Source organism: Lontra canadensis, unplaced genomic scaffold (assembly GCF_010015895.1).
Source record: "Lontra canadensis isolate GAN:19392208 unplaced genomic scaffold, GSC_riverotter_1.0 scaffold18, whole genome shotgun sequence".
In the NCBI taxonomy this organism is placed as follows: Eukaryota; Metazoa; Chordata; class Mammalia; order Carnivora; family Mustelidae; genus Lontra; species Lontra canadensis.
In genome coordinates this window covers 558547-579091 of record NW_022631012.1, presented here as the reverse complement: position 1 = coordinate 579091, position 20545 = coordinate 558547, and the positions used below count along the sequence as shown (strand labels likewise).

The window sequence follows — 20545 nt, the reverse complement described above, 5'->3', positions numbered from 1 at the left end:
TCCAAAATGCTCTTCTCATTCTGCTTTTTTTCCGTGACATATCTTTGTATATAGGACACTACAAATTTTATGTATCTGTTTTGTTAATGACTGTCTTCTCCTCTGAGAACCTAAACTCCATGAGGGCAGGGATTTTTTTCCTTGGTCTGTTTGGCTTACCTTTGCAATCTCATTGCCCTCTAGCCTGTGCATACTAAGGCCTCAGTCAACATTTTTTGAGTGAATCTATGAGTAAGTGAATAGCATCCTTGGTAAATATTCATCAGATGAACATTTGCCATAATAGCAATTTTTTATTACACTATCAGTTACTGTATTAATTACATGAAGGCTAAGCAGTTAAAATCCACATATACTCCTAGTACATTAAATGCTTGAGCAAATTTCCTTTTTTTGGCCTTCTGACTTAGTCTATCTGCTGGGCCTAATTAAGAAAGATTGTCTTCTTTCAGGCTTAAACTACTACCTCAGTGTCATTAACCTTCCAGATTTATCTTTAGCCTCACCTCTATTCCTGCTTTGTTTTTCCAAAAACTTTCTGTATATTTTCATTTTGATGTCAATCATTGTTTATATTTCAAACTCAACATTCAGAAACTCAAATTTATCTACCCAAACTCTCACACTGACTTCAAATAAAAATAGACACATGCCTAAAACGTTTTCTCTCATTTTTTTTTTAAGATTTTATTTATTTGACAGACCAAGATCACAAGTAGGCAGAGAGACAGAAGGAAGCAGGCTCCCTGCCCAGCAAAGAGCCCGATATGGGGCTCAATCCCAGAATCCTGGGAGTCATGACCTGAGCCGAAGGCAGCGGCTTTAACCCACTGAGCCACCCAGGTGCCCTTTCTCTCATTTTTTAATGTTAATTATTTGCTTCACAGGCTACTCAAATGACCAAGCTAGAAACAATGCAGTTTCCCTTATTTCTTTCCATTTCTTATTTCCTCTATGCAATTGATCTCCAGGATGCTGGTTTTACCTGATTTTGTCTCACACAAATCTCTCCTTTTCCACGCTTTCAAATCTTTGGTTAGGAGTTGGTTAATGCAAAACCTTCCTAATTGGTTTCCCTGCTTCCAGATATTCAATTCATTTTTTCTATCATTCCCAAATTTACAATTCCAAAAAGCTCCATTCCCTTCAAGGAAAATGTTCAAATTTCTTAATATGCCATAATATACTCTAACCTTTAGATAGAGAGGGTGTTGGTAGACAACACTTAATCCTATTATCCAAACTCCTGGGAATCATTTCAGATGGCAAACCACACCCACGTGAGTAGATAAACCCTAGAAATAAGTTAGCCCAAAAAGGAGCAGTTTTACTAATTCTTAGAAGTTGGTAGGAAATCCCAGATTTAGTAAGGAGATGGATTGGAGAAAGGGATAAGTTTACACATGGAACAAATAACATATAGGCCAAACAGATTATAGCACAGTTGAGGAACTGAAATCACTTATAAATATGTTAAATGTTTAGATACAGTAGTCCCCTCTTATCCGCAGAGAAAATGTTCCAAGACCTCCAGTGGATACCTCAAACCACAAATAGTACTTACTGAACCCTGTATATAATACATTTTTTCCTCTATATAAGAATGATAACGTTACATTTATAAATTAGTCACAGTCAGAGATTAGCAACAATAACTAATAATAAAATAGAACAATTGTACAGTAATAATAGTTATATAAATCTAGTTTTTTCAAAGTGTCTTACCATACTCACCCTTGTGATGATGCGAGATGATAAAACGCCTTGGGACAACATGAGGACGAAGATGTAGCAATCCTGATGTAGAGTTAGGCTACTGTTGACCTTCCGCTGATTCGTCATGAGGAGGATCATCGGCTTCCCTACAGCAGTGGATCAAGGATAACTGAAACTGCGGAAAGCGAAACCACAAATAAGGTGGGAACTACTGTATAAAAAGATGATCTCTGGATCTTCAACTTTCTTTTGGGAGGGATGTGAAGTAAGAAGTGAAGAAATGAAAATGTAATCGCTATAGTGCATGCATGTTCTTTTCTATCTGAAACCATAATGCTAGTGATAACCCTTTGAGGGATAAATTCATGTCTTTGTGGGAGCTTCTTCCATTTCTCATATACTAGCTTGCTTATGACCAGCATTTTTAAGGAGGATGTACTCTGAGGCCCAGAGAGAGAAATATTTATTCAACTACATCAGGGGAATGAACCATGAAGGAGATTACAAGTTCTTTATTACTCTTACCAGTCACTTCACAGTTTATACTTTCAATAGATTAATTTACTTCTTACAATCTGAAGAAGCCTGCAGAACAAACATTATGTCCATATTACAGACAAGGCAACTACAGTCCCTAAAGTTAGAATGATGTGGCCAGGATCACAAAGTTCATTTCCTCATCTTGCCATTAACAAGGTAATTATCAGGTCTGAACTTTAAAACTATGGAGGGATTTGTCAGAATTCATTTCAGTAAACATCTTTACATGAATTCATTTCAGTGAACATCTTTACATGAAAAAGTTGTGTCTTGGTCCGGAACCCACAGTTCACTCTTTCCTAGTATATATGACAGCGTTCCGAAAGACCCTGCAAAAATTGGTTTAATTCTAGGGGTGCCTGGGTGGCTTAGTGGGTCTCGGGATCCTGGGATCCAGCCCCACATCGGGTTCTCTGCTCAGCAGGGAATCTGCCTCCCCCTGTCCCTCTGCCTGCCTCTCTGCCTACCTGCATGCTCTCTCTCTCTCTCTGCCAAATAAATAAAAAGTATTTTAAAAAAATAGATTTAATCCCATTTTTTTCTTTATGTTGATATTTTCTCATTGTACCTATGTCTTTATACTTTCATTCCATCGTGAGCCCCTTAAGGACAGTGAATAGGTAATATTCATCTATTTCTTTCTGACACTGTATTTCTGCCATTTAGGCAGAAAGGTCTCAATAAATATTCATTAAATTAAATATTTGAAATTCTCATGCAGGAAAAGTATCCAATGCCTAAATACTATTTATTTTCCTCTTATCACTTTTCTCAGCTTCTTTTCTCTGCTTTCTACTTTCTATAAAAACCTAATGGTGACTGGGCAGGGAAATTCAAAGTTGGCAAACACAAACTAAAGACACTGATAACTTTTCTTTTAGAAATGAGAAATATTCAGAGCAAGAAGTTCACAAATTCAGAAGTTATAAAACAGAGCTCTTGATTCTAGCCAGTAAGTATTCATTTGGGGAAGTTAAGAGACTGGAAGAATTACAGAGGGTAACAAGAAAAACACACATAAGTAACATACAGGTAATAAGAAAACAGACTCCTTTCTGCAGCTGCGAGCCCCAGACTAAGAATAAAAGTACTATTTTGTAATAGAATTCTATTAAGGAACGTTTTAAAAAATCTCCGTAAACAGCAATATGTATTTATTTTGTGGCAAAGTGTCTTTTTTTTTTTTTTAAGAAACAAGTGTGCAGTTTTCCTTTTCCTATTTTTAATGAACTTAGAAAGGTGTTCCCTCCTCCCCCTTGAACCATTATTTTTCCTTTCACCCAGGCTTCAGTCAAATACTATTTACTGATCCAAGACACCATCTTTAAGCAGATTTCGGTCTATTCCATAACGTGGAATCAAAAACTTAGACGAATATCAATTTCACTTTGTTTTTACTCTATTACGTGAGCTGTGGGCTTATTTTTTAGTGTGTTAAAATGGGAGTGGATGATTGCCAAGATGCTTTCTTCCTTCTCGCTGTAGGAATTATTTCTGGTGTTGCTCTTGTTTTCTGCACTAGTGTTTTGACACTTCTTAGCTGCATTCCAGCTTCGGGGGACAGGCCCGCCCTGGGGAGCAGAAATTTGCCCCCGAGGTCCCGCAGCCGCCTCAACTCCGCGAGAAGAGACAAGTCACGGTCAGAATAGGAGCCTGGGGTGGAGCTCCCTTCAGGTTCCGGCCTAAGAAAGCCAGCGGCAACCTCCCTCCCGCCTTCCCTTCAACCCCGAGGCTCAAGTTCCACGCCCAAGATAGAACAGGGCGGGGCTCCGGGGCGGCCGGGTCACGTGGCAGGTCAGGTGACCGCCCGCCTCTTCCCGCTGCCTGCCCACGCGAGCGCGCGTCTTACCCGCTCGGCGCCCCTCCGCACGTGGTGTTACCGCTGCCGCCCCCGCCTGGCCCAGACCCCGCCGCCCGCAGCCATGGCACCCAGCCAGCTCGGTGAGCCTCCCCCGCGCGCCCTCCCGGAGCCCCGCTCGCGGCGCCCCTGCCCCCCGGCGTACCGAGTACGCAATGGCGGCGCCGAGCGGTGCAGCTGTGAGTGTGAGTCCCGCGGCCCGTTGGCTTTTGCGCGGCTTGCGGGTGTCTGACCCGGGGGGAGTTCCCAAGCTGGGTCTGGCCACTGTGGGTCGCCTTCATGGCCTCGAGATTCGCGACTGTTAGTCTCCCAGCCGCCCCCACCACCCAAGGCCTTGTAGGTCTTAATGTCATGTACTGCGAGTGATGAGGAAAAATATCTTGTTTCAGCCTTATTTAGTGTCTCTGACAAAACGGGCCTTGTGGAATTTGCCAGAAACCTAACTTCAGTTGGTTTGAATCTGATCGCCTCTGGAGGGACTGCAAAAGCTCTCAGGGATGCAGGTCTGGCAGTCAGGTAAGGCACAGCGGAGTTCTTAAGCTCAGGGCAGTCGGAGCGCAGTGTGATGCAGTCCACCGGAAAGTCATGCACCCCGGGCACAGTGAGTAAAAGACGTCATTTCCCCCTTCCAGCACCACTTAACCCCGTTACAGAGGAGGAAGGTAAGGCTCAGAGAGGTGTAGTAACTTGTGCTCAAGTTTACAGAGTTCAGTGAGGACTTAAGTTCAGGGTTGGAACCCCAGGACTCCCCATTTCTCAGCCACTGTGGCACATTAATTTAGGAGGGCCATTTGTGATTAAAGAAAAACTCAAGTTACATGAGTCACATGCTCTCTTTTGACTGGCTCGAGTGAAGCTGTTGACAGCGTTAGGATTCAAGTCTCCCTGTGTTCCCTTACTATCCCTGTAAATTATTTAAAGGCACAAGTCTGTCATTTGTTCCCTTACCCACAAGCTGTCCCTTACCTGGGTAAGTGATGGGAAGAAGGAATGAGCAAAAGGTAAGTCAGGCTGCCATTCCTGACCTCAGAGAGCTGGCGTTCTGGTTGGAGAGGGAGTCACTACTGAGGGGAAGAAAATGAAAAAGGCTATAGGACAGCTCTAATGAATGGCAGTGACACTTCAGTGGACACACCCACTCCTGAAATATATTTCAGCAAAGAAATGAAAGATCTGTTTTTGCTGCCACTGAAAAATTTTGCTGCTTGCCCTCTGGGTCATATTTTTTAATCGTATCATTTTGCCTTCTGTGGGCAGTACACAGCTTTCCTAAATTTGACATGTTGAAATGGCAAGAATGCCTTACTTTACTTACTAAATAAAGGCTTTATATTTTCCAAAGTCTTCTTGCATCATCTTTTTGATGTTCTCAAATCCTGAGAGACAGGTCAGTCTTTTCTGAAGAGCAGCAGAGTGAGAATCGAAAATCTAGACTAGAGCATGTTGGATGCTATTGTAGTTGGATCTTTCAGTTTAAGCAAACTCCTTCTGTAGCCTTTTTTCCTCCACTAAACTGTATTATGGAAATATTATGGATATAATAAAATGTAGAATAATACATTGAGCCTTCCTGTTGCATATCCATTCCTCAGTTTAAAAATTTATAAACTGTTGAGTCTTGTTTGATCTGTACCTCTGCTGACCCCTTGCTTACCCATTGTAGCTATGTATTTCTTAAAAATTGGGAATGTAAATGTACTTCTCTCCTGTTAAAGTATAAAACTGTTCACACACACACACACACGCACTCATGTAATCCTTACAACAACTTTTTGGTGTAGGTAGTACTATCTCCCTTTATAAACAAGGAAACTGAGGCACAAAAAAGTTAGATAACTTGGCCAAGTTCATACAGCTAACACAGCTAATAAAATTTAGAGCCAGATTCTATCCTAGGAAGTTAACCTGGAGGTGTGAGGTAAACTGATGAGATTTTAGTTGGTGACTATACAGCAGTGAGCACACAGAATTATCTGAAGACTGTACCTGTTGCATGCAGATTCTGAAATCTAAAGATGCAGCAAGCTTTTTAATTACCCCACCTGGTTTTTCATTCTAAGAGTACATCTCCCTTCTTTGATTTAGCAATTACCTTCTCTTGGAGGAACTGGAGTTTATTTCGTGAATGCCGGGAAAGGGAATTTTTAATTGGACACCAGGCTGTCACCAGTTTTTCAGTTTGTTGGAAATATATGAGCCCTTGGTCAGATATAGTCATCTGCCAATGGGTCTTAATAGGAGACTCTACCCAGGAAATTCTATACCCTATTGGAATTTGCTGCTTTAAAATATTTGTTGGTTTTGTTTTTTGTTTTGTTTTGGTTTTTTTTTTTACTACAAAGGCCATGTATGTTGGTTGTAGAAATTGTGAAAATTGTAGAAAATTGTAAAGAAGCTAATAAATAGCTTATAATTTTGTTGAACATGTTGATGTGCTTTCTTCCAATTGCTTATAAACATACATTTATTTTTTAGCTTATACAGAAGATAATTTTGCTTCTTGATTTTGTTCACCTAACATTGTTGGCATTTTTTCATGTCATTAAAATTTGCTTGTAAATCACCTGGGCGCATGGGAATTCGTGCCAGTGGTGATCTGAATCGATATTTAAGTATTGCCTTGCGTTTGACCCTTTGTCATATTTCGCAATTATTTTTTCCTGCTTAATTTTTTTTCTGTGTAAAACTTAACATTTTACATAGATCTACTAATATTTTGTTTAATGCTTTGAGCACATTTCTCATGTATTGAATTTTGGTAGTTCTGTGATTTTTTTTTTTAAATGCTCAAACCTTTGATTCATTAGGAATTTATTTTTATATGCGCTAAACCAGTATTTTAGTACTAACACCACCTTACTAAAACACAGTCTTTTACTTCCCCATTCATTTGATTTGCCATCTTTACATTTGTTTAATCGTGAAGATAAATGCTTGTTTTTACTTTAGTCTGCTTCTGAAGCAAAGATGTTTTTAGTGGTTATTGTATATATTACTATAAATTACTTCTCAACTGAATGTATGGCATCTGATTCAGTTTCTGAGCTCTGAAGATTCAGGCTCTGGAAAATTCTCCCAAATGAGGACAGTAGATATAATGTTAGAAGATTTGCTTGAGAACTGTGTATAATGACAATTCAGCAGAAACAGCAATATTCTGTTCATCTATTTTCAGAGATGTCTCTGAGCTGACAGGATTTCCTGAAATGTTAGGGGGGCGTGTGAAAACATTGCATCCTGCAGTCCATGCTGGTAAGTGTTTGGTACTTTTCAATTTCAAACAATCAGTGGTCTTCAGGAATATTTTGGTTGATCACTTTGTAGAATAAATGAGGAAAAAGGCAGGTCATAAGCTCAGAAAACTATCTGAGAGTCTATATTGGTTTCATCACATTTGCTGCTAAAGTTCATAATTCATTAGAACCTGTTTAAAATCTAGTTTGCCTTATTATGTGAAGGAATCACATTGTTTTCCTCGCCTCTTTATTAGTCCTGACCTGATAACTAATTTAGAGTCATATTTTCTGCTGGAGTTAGTGAAAATATTTCAGTTGCATGTGTGAAAAGACTTTTATTACAGTGCAAACTTAGAGTAAAGTATTACAGTGTAACTGACTTCTTTAAGATTTATCTATTTTAGAGAGAGCATGCACATGTGTGCTTGTGTGGGGAGAGGGGCAGAAGGAGGGAGAGAATCCCAAGCAAACTGCCCAAAGAGCATGAGCCAAACAAGGGGCTCAGTTCCAGGGCCCTGAAATCATGACCTGAGCTGAAATCACAAGTCAAACGTTCAACCGACTGAGTTACCCAGGTCCCCTTGTAACAGACTTTAAAAGAATTCTTTTTCATAGTGCTCATCTGGGAGAACAAATTATACATCAGCCAAAAATGGTGAAAAACAGGTATATTGCTAATTTACCAGTTAAAGTAAAATTTGGCAGAATAAAAGGCTATTACGCTGAGGAGGATCATCAGATAAGCCATTTACTTATACTTATGAGAATGCATAGATGCATGGAACTGGTAACAGTTAAGTGAAAATTCTTTCTCATTTTGTTGCTTAAAAAAAGGTGAGTAAGGGGGAGCACCTGGCTGACTCATTGGAGTATATGGCTCTTGATCTTGGGGCTGTGAGTTCAAGCCCCACGTAGGGTATAGAGATTACTTGAAAATAAAAAATCTTTAAAAAAAAGGGGGGGGGGAGTAATAAAGAACTGATACAAGAGCTTTTAAACATACTGTAAAATTTTAACTCTCTATTTTTTAGTCTTCTTGATTAGGCAGTATTAGAGGCTTTAACTTGATTGGTGGGACCGTGTTGGAAAGAAGTATCTTATTCTGATGTGTTTTTTGAACCTAATACTTTAACTTTGTTAAATTAGGAATCTTGGCTCGTAATATCCCAGAAGATAATGCTGACATGGCCAGACTTGATTTCAGTCTTATAAGGTAAAAATTGGAAGTTAAAATTTTAATACGTTAAGGATCAGACAATAAGTATGCTAAACCTGGTGCCCTCCCTTTTAAGACCAAGATTAACGTTAGGTTTAGTTTCCTATTCACTCACTATAAACATTTATTGAATACTGTCTGTATGACATTGTACATACGTAAGCATTTTTTTTTTTTAAGATTTTTTTGTTTATTTGACAGAGGAAGAGAGATCACAAGTAGGCAGAGCAGCAGGCAGAGAGAGAAGGGGAAGCAGGATACCCACTGAGCAGGGAGCCTGATGTGGGGCTTGATCCCAGGACCCTGAGATCATGACCTGAGCCGAAGGCAGAGGCTTAACCCACTGAGCCACCCAGGCGCCCTGTACATACATAAGCATTTTTAATTTTGTCAATTTTATATTAGTAAAATTCATAATTAAACTAAAAAAAAGAATTTTTTTCAAAGATTTTATTTATTTGGCAGAGATCACAAGTAGGCAGAGAGGCAGGCAGAGAGAGAGGAGGAAGCAGGTTCCCTGCTGAGCAGAGAGCCCGACGCAGGGCTCAATCCCAGGACCCTGAGATCATGACCTGAGCCAAAGGCAGAGGCTTAACCCACTGAGCCACCCAGGTGCCCCAGAAAAGAACCTTTTTTTAAGGAAGCTATGACATAAATGTTGGTAAATATTAACAGTGTAGTTATTTGCATAAAAATACACACTATTTCTTTTTAGTGTGTATATAACTTCATTGATACAACACATACAATTTCCCAAATTAAAATCTATAATTCAGTAGTATTAGTATATTTAGAATTGTGCAGCCATCACCAGAGTTAATATTAGAACATATTCATCACCTCCTCTCCCATATGCATTAGCATTCATTCTTCATTTCCCCTAAAACCTCCCAACCTTGTGCAACCATAGTCTTTTCTGTCTTTGGATTTATCTATACACAGCATTTCATACCAATGGAATCATATAATGTGTGGTCCTTTGTGACTGACTCCTTCACTTGTTTTCAAGGTTCATCCATGTTCTAATATGTTTCAGCACTTTTTTATTATTATTATTACTGCAAACCCATTGTATGGATATACCCCATTTTATTTATCAGTTCATCAGCTAATGGGCATTTGCATTGTTTCCACATTTTGGTTATTAGAAACAATGCAACCATGATCATTCATGTAACAAGTTTTTGTGCAGACATATATTTTCATTCTTCTTGGTTATATACCTAGGAGTGGAATTCCCTGGTCATCTGATAAGTATGTTTAAACTTTCCAGCAGCTGCCAGATTATTTTCCAGTGTGCTGCATCATTTTACATTGCCTGCAGTAGTATAGGAAGTTTTTCCGCATCCCCACCAACATCTTTTACTCATGATGGCTGGCACGTCGTTGTGGTTATTACCGGCTTTCCTAGTGACTCAGCGTTTTGTCATTGTTCATTGGCCATTTTTGTACCTGTTGAGAAATGTGCATTTTAATCCTTTGCCCATTTTTTTATTATTTCTCATTTTATTATTGAACTGTAAGGGTTTATTTTTTCCCATTCTATGGCTTATCTTTGTTTATGGTGCCCTTTGACCATCATAAAACCTTTAAATTTTGGCAGTGTCCATTTTATCTATTTTTCTTTTGTTGCCTATGTTTTTGGTGTATCTAAGAAGCAATGACATAATCCAGGATAGTGAAGATGTAAGAGTTTTTTAGTTGTAGTTTTTATGTTTTTAGGTCTTTGATTTTTTCTTTATTTTTTTACTTTCCTTTTTTTTTTTTTTAAGATTTTATTTTTATTTATTTGACAGAGAGAGATATCACAAGTAGGCAGAAAGGCAGGCAGAGAGTGGGGGGTAGAGCAGGCTCCCCACTGAATAGAGAATCAGATGCAGGGCTTGATCCCAGGACCCTGAGATCATGACCTGAGCTGAAGGCAGAGGCTTAACCCACTGAGCCACCCAGACGCCCCTGATTTTTTAAAGTTACTTTTTATATATAAGTTAGGGGTCCATCTTCATTCTTCTGAATGTGATGGTCCATTTGCCCCAGCATCATTTGTTGAAAAACTTCTTTCCCCCATTGAATGGTCTTGGCACAGTTGAACTGTATCTGTCATGCTGGCGCCATATCGTTGTATCTTTGTGGCAGATACTGAAATTGAGAAGTGTGAGTCCTCCAACTTCTTTTTCGAGATTGTTTTGGGTATTCAGGGTCCTTTGCATTTCAGTGTGAATTTTAGGATCAGGTTGCCCACTTCTGCAAAAAAACAGCTTTTGGCTCAGGTCATGGTCTCAGGGTCCTGGGATTGAGCCCCACATCGGGCTCTCTGTTCAGCAGGGAGCCTGCTTCCCCCTCCCCCCCTTCCTGCCTCTCTGCCTACTTGTGATCTCTGTCAAATAAGAGTTTCCTAGAGATTGTGTTCAATCTGTGTATCAATTTCAGAGGAGGTTGCTGTCCTAATATTAAGTCTTCTGGTCGTAAACAGGGATGCCTTTCCATCTGCTTAGATTTCTTTAATTTCTTTCAATAATGTTTTCTACTTTTTAGCATACAAGTCGTATGCTTTTGTTAAATTCTTAAACTTTCTTTTGTGGTTTTTGATGCTACTGTTAGTAAAATTGTTTTCTTAATTTCTCTTTGGATTATTTGTTGCTAATGTACATAAATTCACTTAATCATATGTTCCGTAACCTTGGCTAAACTCAGTGCTAATCGTTTTTTTTTTTTTTGTTAAATCCCTTGGGATTTTTCTGTATACAAGATCATGCCACGGGCTAATAGAGATAGCTTTATTTTTTCCTTTCCAATCTTGATGCTTTTTATTTAATTTGCTTTGTTAATTGACCTGCTAGAACCTCCAGTACAGTGGTAAGGGTAGACATCCTTGTCTTGCTCCTGAGCTTAGGGGAAAGCATTCAGTCTTTCACCTTTAAATAGAATGTTAGCTGTAGGTTTGGGGGTTTTTCTTAAATACCTTTTATTATGTTGAGCAAGTTCTCTTCTATTAATTTTTTGAGTCTTTTTATCATGAGTGGGTGCTTTTTGTGCATCTGTTGAGGTGCTCACGTGGTTTTCTTTGTTTTATTGAAATGGGCTCTTACATTAATTGGTTTTTAGATGCTAAGCTAAGTCTACATTCCTTGGGTAAACCATATTTGGCTGTAGTGTGTGCGCCTTTTTATATTTTGTTGGTTTCAGTTTGCTAGTATTTCGTTGAGGATTTTTGTGTCAGTATTCATAAGATACTGGTTTATATTTTTATTGCAACATTTTGTCTGGTTTTGGTATCAGGGTTGTAGACATTACAAGTGTTCCTCTTCTGTTTTTTTATTTTGTTTTGTTTTAATTAGTTTTTACTAGTTGTGCTTATTTCCCTGGGAGTGAACTTGCCCACAGAGCTCCTCACCTTGCAGGCCTAAGCATGGAACTCTACTAATTGTTAATTTTATATTAGTTCTGTATTTTAAATTATTCTTTTGGACGTCCTGTTAACATCATTGTGTATGATCTCTCTGAAGACAAAACAAGCAAAGAAACAAATATTTCACCCTTAGAATGGTCTGTCATTTTTCATCATTGTACATGACCCATCAGAAATAGAATCCAAAATTGAATGTAGATAAAAGTGATTATATTCTAAAATGAGGTTGTTATCTGTAGCCTTGTATTTTGCACTTCTTTTAAAATTTTTAAATACGGTTTTTTGATGGCTGAATTATATAATGGGTAGCTAAGTTTACCCAGGCAGTAACGTTGCAGTATGATTTGGAGGAAGTAATGTTTTGAGAGAACTTGTTGACCAAAGCTACTTTTATTAACTATGTTATGCAACAGTGGGAGCTCCTGACATTTCAGTATATTTTTTAGAATTCTAAAATGCTAGGATTATAGTTTATATTTTAGATCTTTAGACTCTTCCATCACGTTAAAGCTAATGACTAACTTATATGTAAACCCCATAAAGTTTGCATTTCTAACAACAGCTGAATTCCTTTTTGGTTTAGAGTTGTCGTCTGCAATCTCTATCCCTTTGTGAAGACAGTGGCTTCTCCAGATGTAACTGTTGAACAGGCTGTTGAGCAGATTGATATTGGTAAGTCAGCAAAACCATATTTGAAGACTGATATGGGAGGATTACTTACATTTTACTTAATTTATTTATTTTTCGAATATTTACATTTTTTATTAAAGATTTTATGTATTTGAGAGAGAGAGAGAGCGCGTGCGCAAGCAGCAGGGAGGAGCATGGGGAGAGGGACAAGCAGACCCTACCCCGAGCCTAGAGCCTGACATGGGGCTTGATCTCACAACCCTGAGATTCACGAACTGAACCACCCACACACCCCAAACACTATTTATATTTTTAAAATAGATTTTGTTTTGATGTTCACCAAGAATCAGAACATTGAGGGAGCAGGAAATCATTACTGCTCCCAGATTGTGTTCTGGGGTAATTGTAATTCGTCTATATTTTCTAAGCCATTTCTTTGTGTAGAGATTCATCTGGGGTATGTTTTCTACATTTTTGAGTCAAAAATTAGAAGTATGTTTACATTGACTTTATTTGAAGGAGTTTAAGCTCATATGGAAATACAAATTGTCTTTTGTTCTCACAAGGCGGAGTAACCCTACTGAGAGCAGCAGCCAAAAACCATGCTCGGGTGACAGTAGTATGTGAACCCGAGGACTATGCAGCTGTGTCCACAGAGATGCAGAGCTCCAACAGCAAAGACACCTCCTTGGAGACCAGACGTCAGTTAGCCTTGAAGGTAGGGATGCACTTTTATCCAGTGCAGTGTGTGCCAAACCAAATGGTATTCAGTTTTCAGTAGGTCTCCGTGGAGCTGCTGTCCTTTTCCTATAAATGAAGAGACCCAGGTAGTACAGAGGTAACATCAAAAAGATTAAAAGAGCCTTGGAGAAAAAGATTGGAAGAGTCTCGGAGAGAATGATTCATTGTGTTTTTAGTGTTATTGAGTGTCTTTCCTGCACAGTCATGTGTGGGCAAGGACTGTAGTTTGTTATGTGCTACCTAAAACCCTCTCGTTCCCACTTTGGTAAGTGCTGCTGGTGTTCCACAAAACTTACACTTTTTGTAGGCCTTCACTCATACGGCACAATATGATGAAGCAATTTCAGATTACTTCAGGAGACAGTATAGTAAAGGAATATCTCAGATGCCTTTGAGGTATGGAATGAACCCTCATCAAACTCCTGCCCAGTTATACACGCTGAAGCCCAAGCTTCCCATCACAGGTAAAGGCTGTGTGTTATGTGGCATTGTTTGCTATGTCGGGGGCGGGGGGTATGTGTTTCTTTCTCTTTATTGTATCTGATGTGTTTCACATTGAGAAGATAAATTACATAATGCCTTTTTAGCCATCTGCAGTATGAGGTGCCAGGTAGACTTGTGAGTGAAAACTGTTGAGATAATTAGGGGTTCTGGAGAGAGGTCAGGGTGGAGATAGAGTTTGGAATGTCTTTGGCATTCGGATGATTTTAGAGATGTAGAGCAGGAAGGGTAGATTTCACAGACGGAGGTTAAGCAGTAGAGGAACCAGCAGAGGAAAACAAGGCCAGAAAACCTGCAGGGTTTCAACTGGTTTGGAATGCTACTGAGAACAGAAAAGTGACTGTTTAATCTGGGAAAAATTGCAAGAACGATTACCTTGGAATGATGGACCTGGAAGCCCCACTGAAGTGGGCCAAATTAAGGAAAGTGAGGTTAGGAAATAACAAAAATAAAGGTAATTCTTTGAACAGGAAAGTTAATTAGGACTTCCATGGGTCTATAGAATTAAGAGAATTTTCACTTTTTTGTTCTTTTTTACTCTTGGAGGGGGGGAATGGGTGCACAGGGCAGGGAGAGAGTTGTGGGTGCGAAGGCCTTGAAGGCCCAAGCAGTGGTAGAAGGGCTGGCCTTGGGTGACAGCAGGGACAGCTTCTTCATGTACTGTGAAGGCAAAAACAGAGCACACTGGTTGGTACATTTGGTGGTGGGAAAATGTAGGTATTCCTGTCTCTTTCCTCCTCGTTAGCAACTGAGGGAGAGGAGAAGCAGGGAGCAATGTCAGAGATTTGAGGAGAATCTGAAATACTCCTTCCCCTTCTCATTCATTGGATCAACTTCTATTATTTCTCTATTTCAGATACATTTTGAATCTTTTCTAACACTGTGGAAGTCCACACAGTGACCCCCAACGTCTCCCAGACTATAGTAGTCTAACTGCTCTCTGCTTTACTGTCTTTTCTATTCACAGCAGAGGAATCATAAACATGTAAATCAGATGATGGTACGCCAGGAGACCATTCTTTGGCTTTTCCTCCCACTTAGATGCCTCTTCATGCCCTACAGACACTGTTATCTGACTCTTCTTCTTCCTTGATAACCGTCCCCTATCTGCTGCACTCCAGGGCCTGTTTTCCTTTTGGTCAGCAGGCCCAGTGTCTGTGGCCTTTGCTGTGGTTTTCAAGGTCTCACTCGCTTGTCATTCAGATCTCAGCTTTAAGTCACCTCCCAGGAGAAGCTTTCTGTGATCACCTAGACTGAAGTAGCTGCCCATCACACTTTTATCACAACACTCTTTTGCTGCATTTATTTATGTTTTAGTCCTCTCCCATTTGATTATCTTTCCCTGAGAGCAGAAGCCTTGTCAGTCTTTGTTCATTGCTTCTTGTTTGTTCATTGCTGCATTCTCAGTACTTAGAATATTGCTTGGCATGTTCCCTAAGTATTTATTGAAGGAGTAGTCAGACATTTTGCATGAATTTTTACTTTTAGAATTTCTTAAAACAGGAAGTTCTGCTATTTTATCTGCTGTTATTTCCTGCTTATACTGTTTCCCATTTAAATTCTGAGGCAAGAAATACTTCCATGTACTTTAATATCCCATGTTTTTCATTTTCAAAGCTCTTTCATTGATGTTGGTCAAAGGAACTGTTTTTTTAGGTACTTCTATTTTTTTTAAGACTGACCTTCACGTCTTTTTTTAAGACTTACTTTGTAAGACTTACTTATAAAGACTCCCTGCACAAGCTGGGGAGAGGGGCAGAGAGAGAGAAAGAAGCAGACTCCCCACTGAATGCAGAGCCCAACGCAGGGCTCAATCCCATGACCCTGAGATCATGATCTGAGCTGGAATCATGAGTTAGGTATATATATATCCAGTGGAATATTACTCAGCCATAAAAAAGAACAAACTCTTGGCCATTTACAATGACATGGTTGGAACTAGAGGGTATTATGCTAAATGAAATAAGTCCAAGAAAGACAGATACCATATGTTTTACTCATGGAATTTAAGAAACAAAACAGATGAACATAAGGGAAGAGAAGGAAAAATAAAATAAGACAAAAACAGAGGCAAACCATAAAAGACTCTTAAATATAGGAAACTGAGGATTGCTGGAAGGGAGGTGGGTAGGGGAATGGGGTAACTGGGTGATGAGCCTTAAGGGGAGCACTTGAAGTAATGAGTACTGAGTATTCTATGTGGCGGATGAGTCACTAAATTCTATCTCTGAAACTAATATAGTACATGTTAATATACTATTTGTATATAAAATAATAATATAGTGTATGTTAATTAAGTTGAATATAAGTAAAAAATTTTTAAAAAGAGTTGGACGCTTAACCATCCAGGCATCCCCTTGTTTTTTATAATAGACTTTATAAATTAGTTTTAGATTTACAGAAAAATATCTCACAAAGTACAGAGTTCCCAGACATTCCCTCCCTCTGGATCTCCTCTCCCCAGTACCCCCCCCTTTTTTTTTAAGATTTTGTTCGACAGAGATCCCAAGTAGGCAGAGAGAGAGGAGGGGGGGGGGAAGCAGGCTCCCTGCTGAGCAGAGAGCCCGATGCGGGGCTCGATCCCAGGATCCTGAGACCATGAGCCAAGCCAAAGGCAGAGGCTTTAACCCACTGAGCCACCCAGGTGCCCCCCAGTTTCCCCTTTTAATATCTTGCATTAATATGGTACATTTATTAAAATGGATGAACCAGTAGTGATTCATTATTAACTAAAGTCTGTTGTTTACATTAAGGCTCACTCTTTGTGTTGTATATTCTTTGGGGTTTGACATTCGTAATGTCTTGTATCTACCTTGATGGTATCGTGCAGAATAGCTTCACTCCCTAAAAATTCCCTGTATTCTGCCTCCTTGACAACTGCAGCCACTTATATTTTTACTGTTTTCATAGTGTCCTAAGGTTGGAATCATTTAGCCTTTTCACAGTAGCTTGTTTCATTTAGCAATATGCGTTTAAGGTTCCTCCATTGTTTTGGTGGCTTGAAAGCTCTTTTCTTTTTCCTGTTTAATAATATTCCGTTGTACATGGATATATCCTAGTTAGTTTATCCATTCACTTCTTTTTTTCTTTTTCTTTAAATTTATTTATTTGACAGACAGATCACAAGTAGCAGAGAGGCAGGTGGGGGGTTGGGGGAGCAGGCTCCCTGCTGAGCACAGAGCCCGATGGCAGGGCTCGATCCCAGGACCCTGAGATCATGACCTGAGCCGAAAGCAGAGGCTTTAACCCACGAGCCACCCAGGCGCCCTTATCCATTCATTTCTTGAAAGACATCAGAAATAGAAATACAGTTTTTGACAGTTATGAATAAAGCTGCTATAAACATTCAAGTACAAGTTTTTCTGTGGGTATGTTTTTAACTCTTTTATGTAAGTACTTAATATTTTCTTATTGTTTATTATTAATTGCCGATTTTGTTTCTTCTATGTCTCTCCTGTAAGCTCTGTGTGGGAGGGGCTAGTTTATTTGTTGGTAATATCTCCAGTACCTAAAACAGTGCCCAACTTTGTGGTAGGCACTCAGTAAGTGTTTGTCGAAGTTTATTTTTAAAAGTATGCACTATCCGGGACGCCTGGGTGGCTCAGTTGGTTGGACGACTGCTTTCGGCTCAGGTCATGATCCCGGAGTCCTGGGATCGAGTCCCGCATCGGGCTCCCAGCTCCACGGGGAGTCTGCTTCTCCCTCTGACCTTCTTCTCGCTCATGCTCTCTCTCACTGCCTCTCTCTCAAATAAATTTAAAAAAAAAAAAAAATCTTAAAAAAAAAAGTATGCACTATCCAAGATAACACAAAGGAAATGCAGTTATAAATTTGTTTTTAATTAATGGGCCCATTTTTTTGTATGTGTGGAGTTTATAATTTATTCACAAGAGATAATAGCTCCTAAAAAAATCCTGCCATTGTTAAGAAAATAGGCAATGAGAAAGTTGGAGGTTGTGATCTTTCTAAGTGCATTTCAACTTTAGGCAGAGCCTACTGAGTCTGGTATAAAGGAGGAAAAATCCGACTCATTTTTCCCCTTACTTTCTTCTACCCACAGCTCTTGCATTAGTTTGTAATAATATCCTTATATTTACAAGGTTTATAACTTAGATTTTGTATTGTCTGTAATTGCCACGATTGTGTTATCTTAGTTCTGTAGTGAAGTGGATCCCTGATGATCACTGGTCTCGTCATTCTTTCTCCCATTCCTGAGTTCTCTATTGGTTTATTTCTAGATTGTCTGGAGTTGGTTTCTCCAGTAGCGTGTGTGTGTGTGTGTGTGTGTGTGTGAGAGAGAGAGAGAGAGAGAGAGAGAGAGTGTGTGTGTGTATTTTTTTTTTTTTCTTTTTTGGTAAGGTAGGCTTAGGCTCTAATGTTTTATTCTTTTTTTCATCGAGTTATTTATGTTTGTGTACATGTATTTGTCTCTTAATTACACTTTTCTGAAAAGATACTTGTGCTACCTTGGCATGTTTTTTTCAGAAATGTACATATATCTGATTGTGTTGATCCTTCTTGATGATGTGTTATATAATGTTTCTATATGTAGTTCTAAATGGAGCCCCTGGATTTATAAACTTGTGTGATGCTTTGAATGCCTGGCAGCTGGTGAAGGAACTCAAAGAAGCTTTAGGCATTCCAGCTGCTGCCTCTTTCAAACATGTCAGCCCAGCAGGTAAAGCACTACTCTCTGGAATGCTCTGGATCTGTTTAAAATGCCTTCTTTTTGATTTTAGAAAGAATTGACATGTTCTAATGTGAATATAGACATTCTCTAAAGTCTCAAACCACTTTTGTGGACAGTTTTAATGTAGTAATATCAAATCTGATAGTAACGTGTTACTTACATATATGTAACTGTATAATATTACCATGAGATAGGATCAGGAAATCACTTTTTTGCAGTGGAAATGTATAAAAAATAAAGTAAAATGGCTTAATTCAGTATGACTAAATATTTTTCCACATGGTTGAAAATGGAACTGAGTAGACATAAGGATGTTGTTGTGATGCCTTATCTGTAACTTCTTATAGCCATTGTATGAGATACGTTTTGCTTCTGTGTCTAAGTCAACTCTGTTACATAGTTCTTTGATGTTTATTTGATATTAAATTGATGTAAACAGGGAAGAAATAAATGGTATGTGATATCAAGCAAGGTAGAGAGAGAGTCCTTAGTGAAGTAAACTAGCTTTGTATATATGCATGGTGCTGGCAGACTCAGACAGTAGTTGTTTCTGGAAGCCAGAGAGAAAAGATTCTCCCCTCCCCTGAAACTGTTATTTTTGATGTTTAATTATCTGGCCAAATGTTTGCTTAATTTGGCACAGGCACAAGAAATTATGCTGCATAGACTAGATGTTAAGAAAAGTGTTGTCTTGATTTAGGAGAGGATAAGTAGTAACTTGAGACTTGGAGGTTTATTTTATGGTTTTCTATACCAGGTGCTGCTGTTGGAATTCCACTCAGTGAAGACGAGGCCAAAGTCTGCATGGTCTATGATCTGTATAAAACCCTTACACCCATATCAACTGCATATGCAAGAGCAAGAGGTCAGAAGAGTAATAGGGTTCTTGTTTGTTCTTAAAAGAGAAAAAAGAGTATTTTATCCTAAGTAGAATAAAGTAGTATATCCTTTGTTTCAGATTTCAGATTATTTTTGATTTGTTTTTTGTTAATACTTAGGAAATGACCATATGAGTGCTTTGGAATAAATTTGTTTATAAAAGTGTATGTTCATATTTTCATGTAATAAATGGAAACACAATTAGAATTTGGTGCATCTGATTTCACATTAGGTTATTGAATGCATTTGTATTGTTTAGTATATGACTAAAATCATGTGTTTGGTTTTTTTTTAAGATTTTACTTATTAGACAGATTACAAGTAGGCAGAGAGGCAGGTGGGTGGGGGAAGCAGGCTCCCCGCTGAGCAGAGAGCCCCAATGCAGGGCTCGATCCCAGGACCCTAAGACCATGACCTGAACCCCCTGAGCCACCTAGGTGCCCCTATGTGCTTATTTTTAACTACAGTGAATATGGTTAGAGTTATATTTTATATATGTCAGGAATATCTAATTCATGAGGTTAATAACCTGTGAATATTATTGTAACATTTTCAGAAGATCATCAAGAAACTTGATAGCACCATTGACCTTCCACAGTAGGGGTTAGCATACTATGGCACTAAATAAAGAAATGTGCTAAATAAATCCAGCCTGCCACCTGTTTTTGTAAATACAGTTTGATTGGAATAGGGCCGTGTCCCTTTGTTGCTGTGGCTGATTTCTACAACTGCAGAGCTGAGTAGGTATAACAGACCAGGTGCCCACAAAACTTAAAATACAGTTGCTATCAGGCTCTTCCAGAAGTTTGCCTAGAGGGTAAAATTAAAGAATACTTTGTTGTGATTATTTCAGTTAAATGACTTACTAATCTGTTGTTTAGATCTTACATAATACAGTAAAGTTCTGTTTAGAGAAATGGATTTTATATGATCACATTGGGGTTTTTTTAAACTTCTTTTTCTGTGCAGAGATATTTGTAACACGTACCTCATTTTGATTTTTATTTACAGGGGCTGATAGGATGTCTTCGTTTGGTGACTTTGTTGCATTATCTGATGTTTGTGATGTTCCTGCTGCCAAAATTATCTCCAGAGAGGTTAGTGGACATTGCCGAGTATTGATCCATCC

At 38.9% G+C, this 20545-nt stretch overlaps 1 protein-coding gene across 1 annotated transcript in view; it reads left to right on the top strand.

The window, feature by feature from the left end:
- Positions 1 to 4111: 4111 nt before the first annotated feature.
- The window catches only part of ATIC (5-aminoimidazole-4-carboxamide ribonucleotide formyltransferase/IMP cyclohydrolase), a 28890-nt gene continuing 12456 nt past the window's right edge, over positions 4112 to 20545 (top strand). The window contains exons 1-10 of the mRNA XM_032859863.1: positions 4112 to 4197; positions 4504 to 4630; positions 7290 to 7366; positions 8497 to 8563; positions 12559 to 12647; positions 13172 to 13323; positions 13654 to 13810; positions 18400 to 18525; positions 19295 to 19402; positions 20428 to 20513. Of these exons, the coding sequence (XP_032715754.1) occupies positions 4179 to 4197; positions 4504 to 4630; positions 7290 to 7366; positions 8497 to 8563; positions 12559 to 12647; positions 13172 to 13323; positions 13654 to 13810; positions 18400 to 18525; positions 19295 to 19402; positions 20428 to 20513 (1008 nt within the window). The 5' untranslated portion in view covers positions 4112 to 4178. The remainder of the gene's footprint in view (positions 4198 to 4503; positions 4631 to 7289; positions 7367 to 8496; positions 8564 to 12558; positions 12648 to 13171; positions 13324 to 13653; positions 13811 to 18399; positions 18526 to 19294; positions 19403 to 20427; positions 20514 to 20545) is intronic.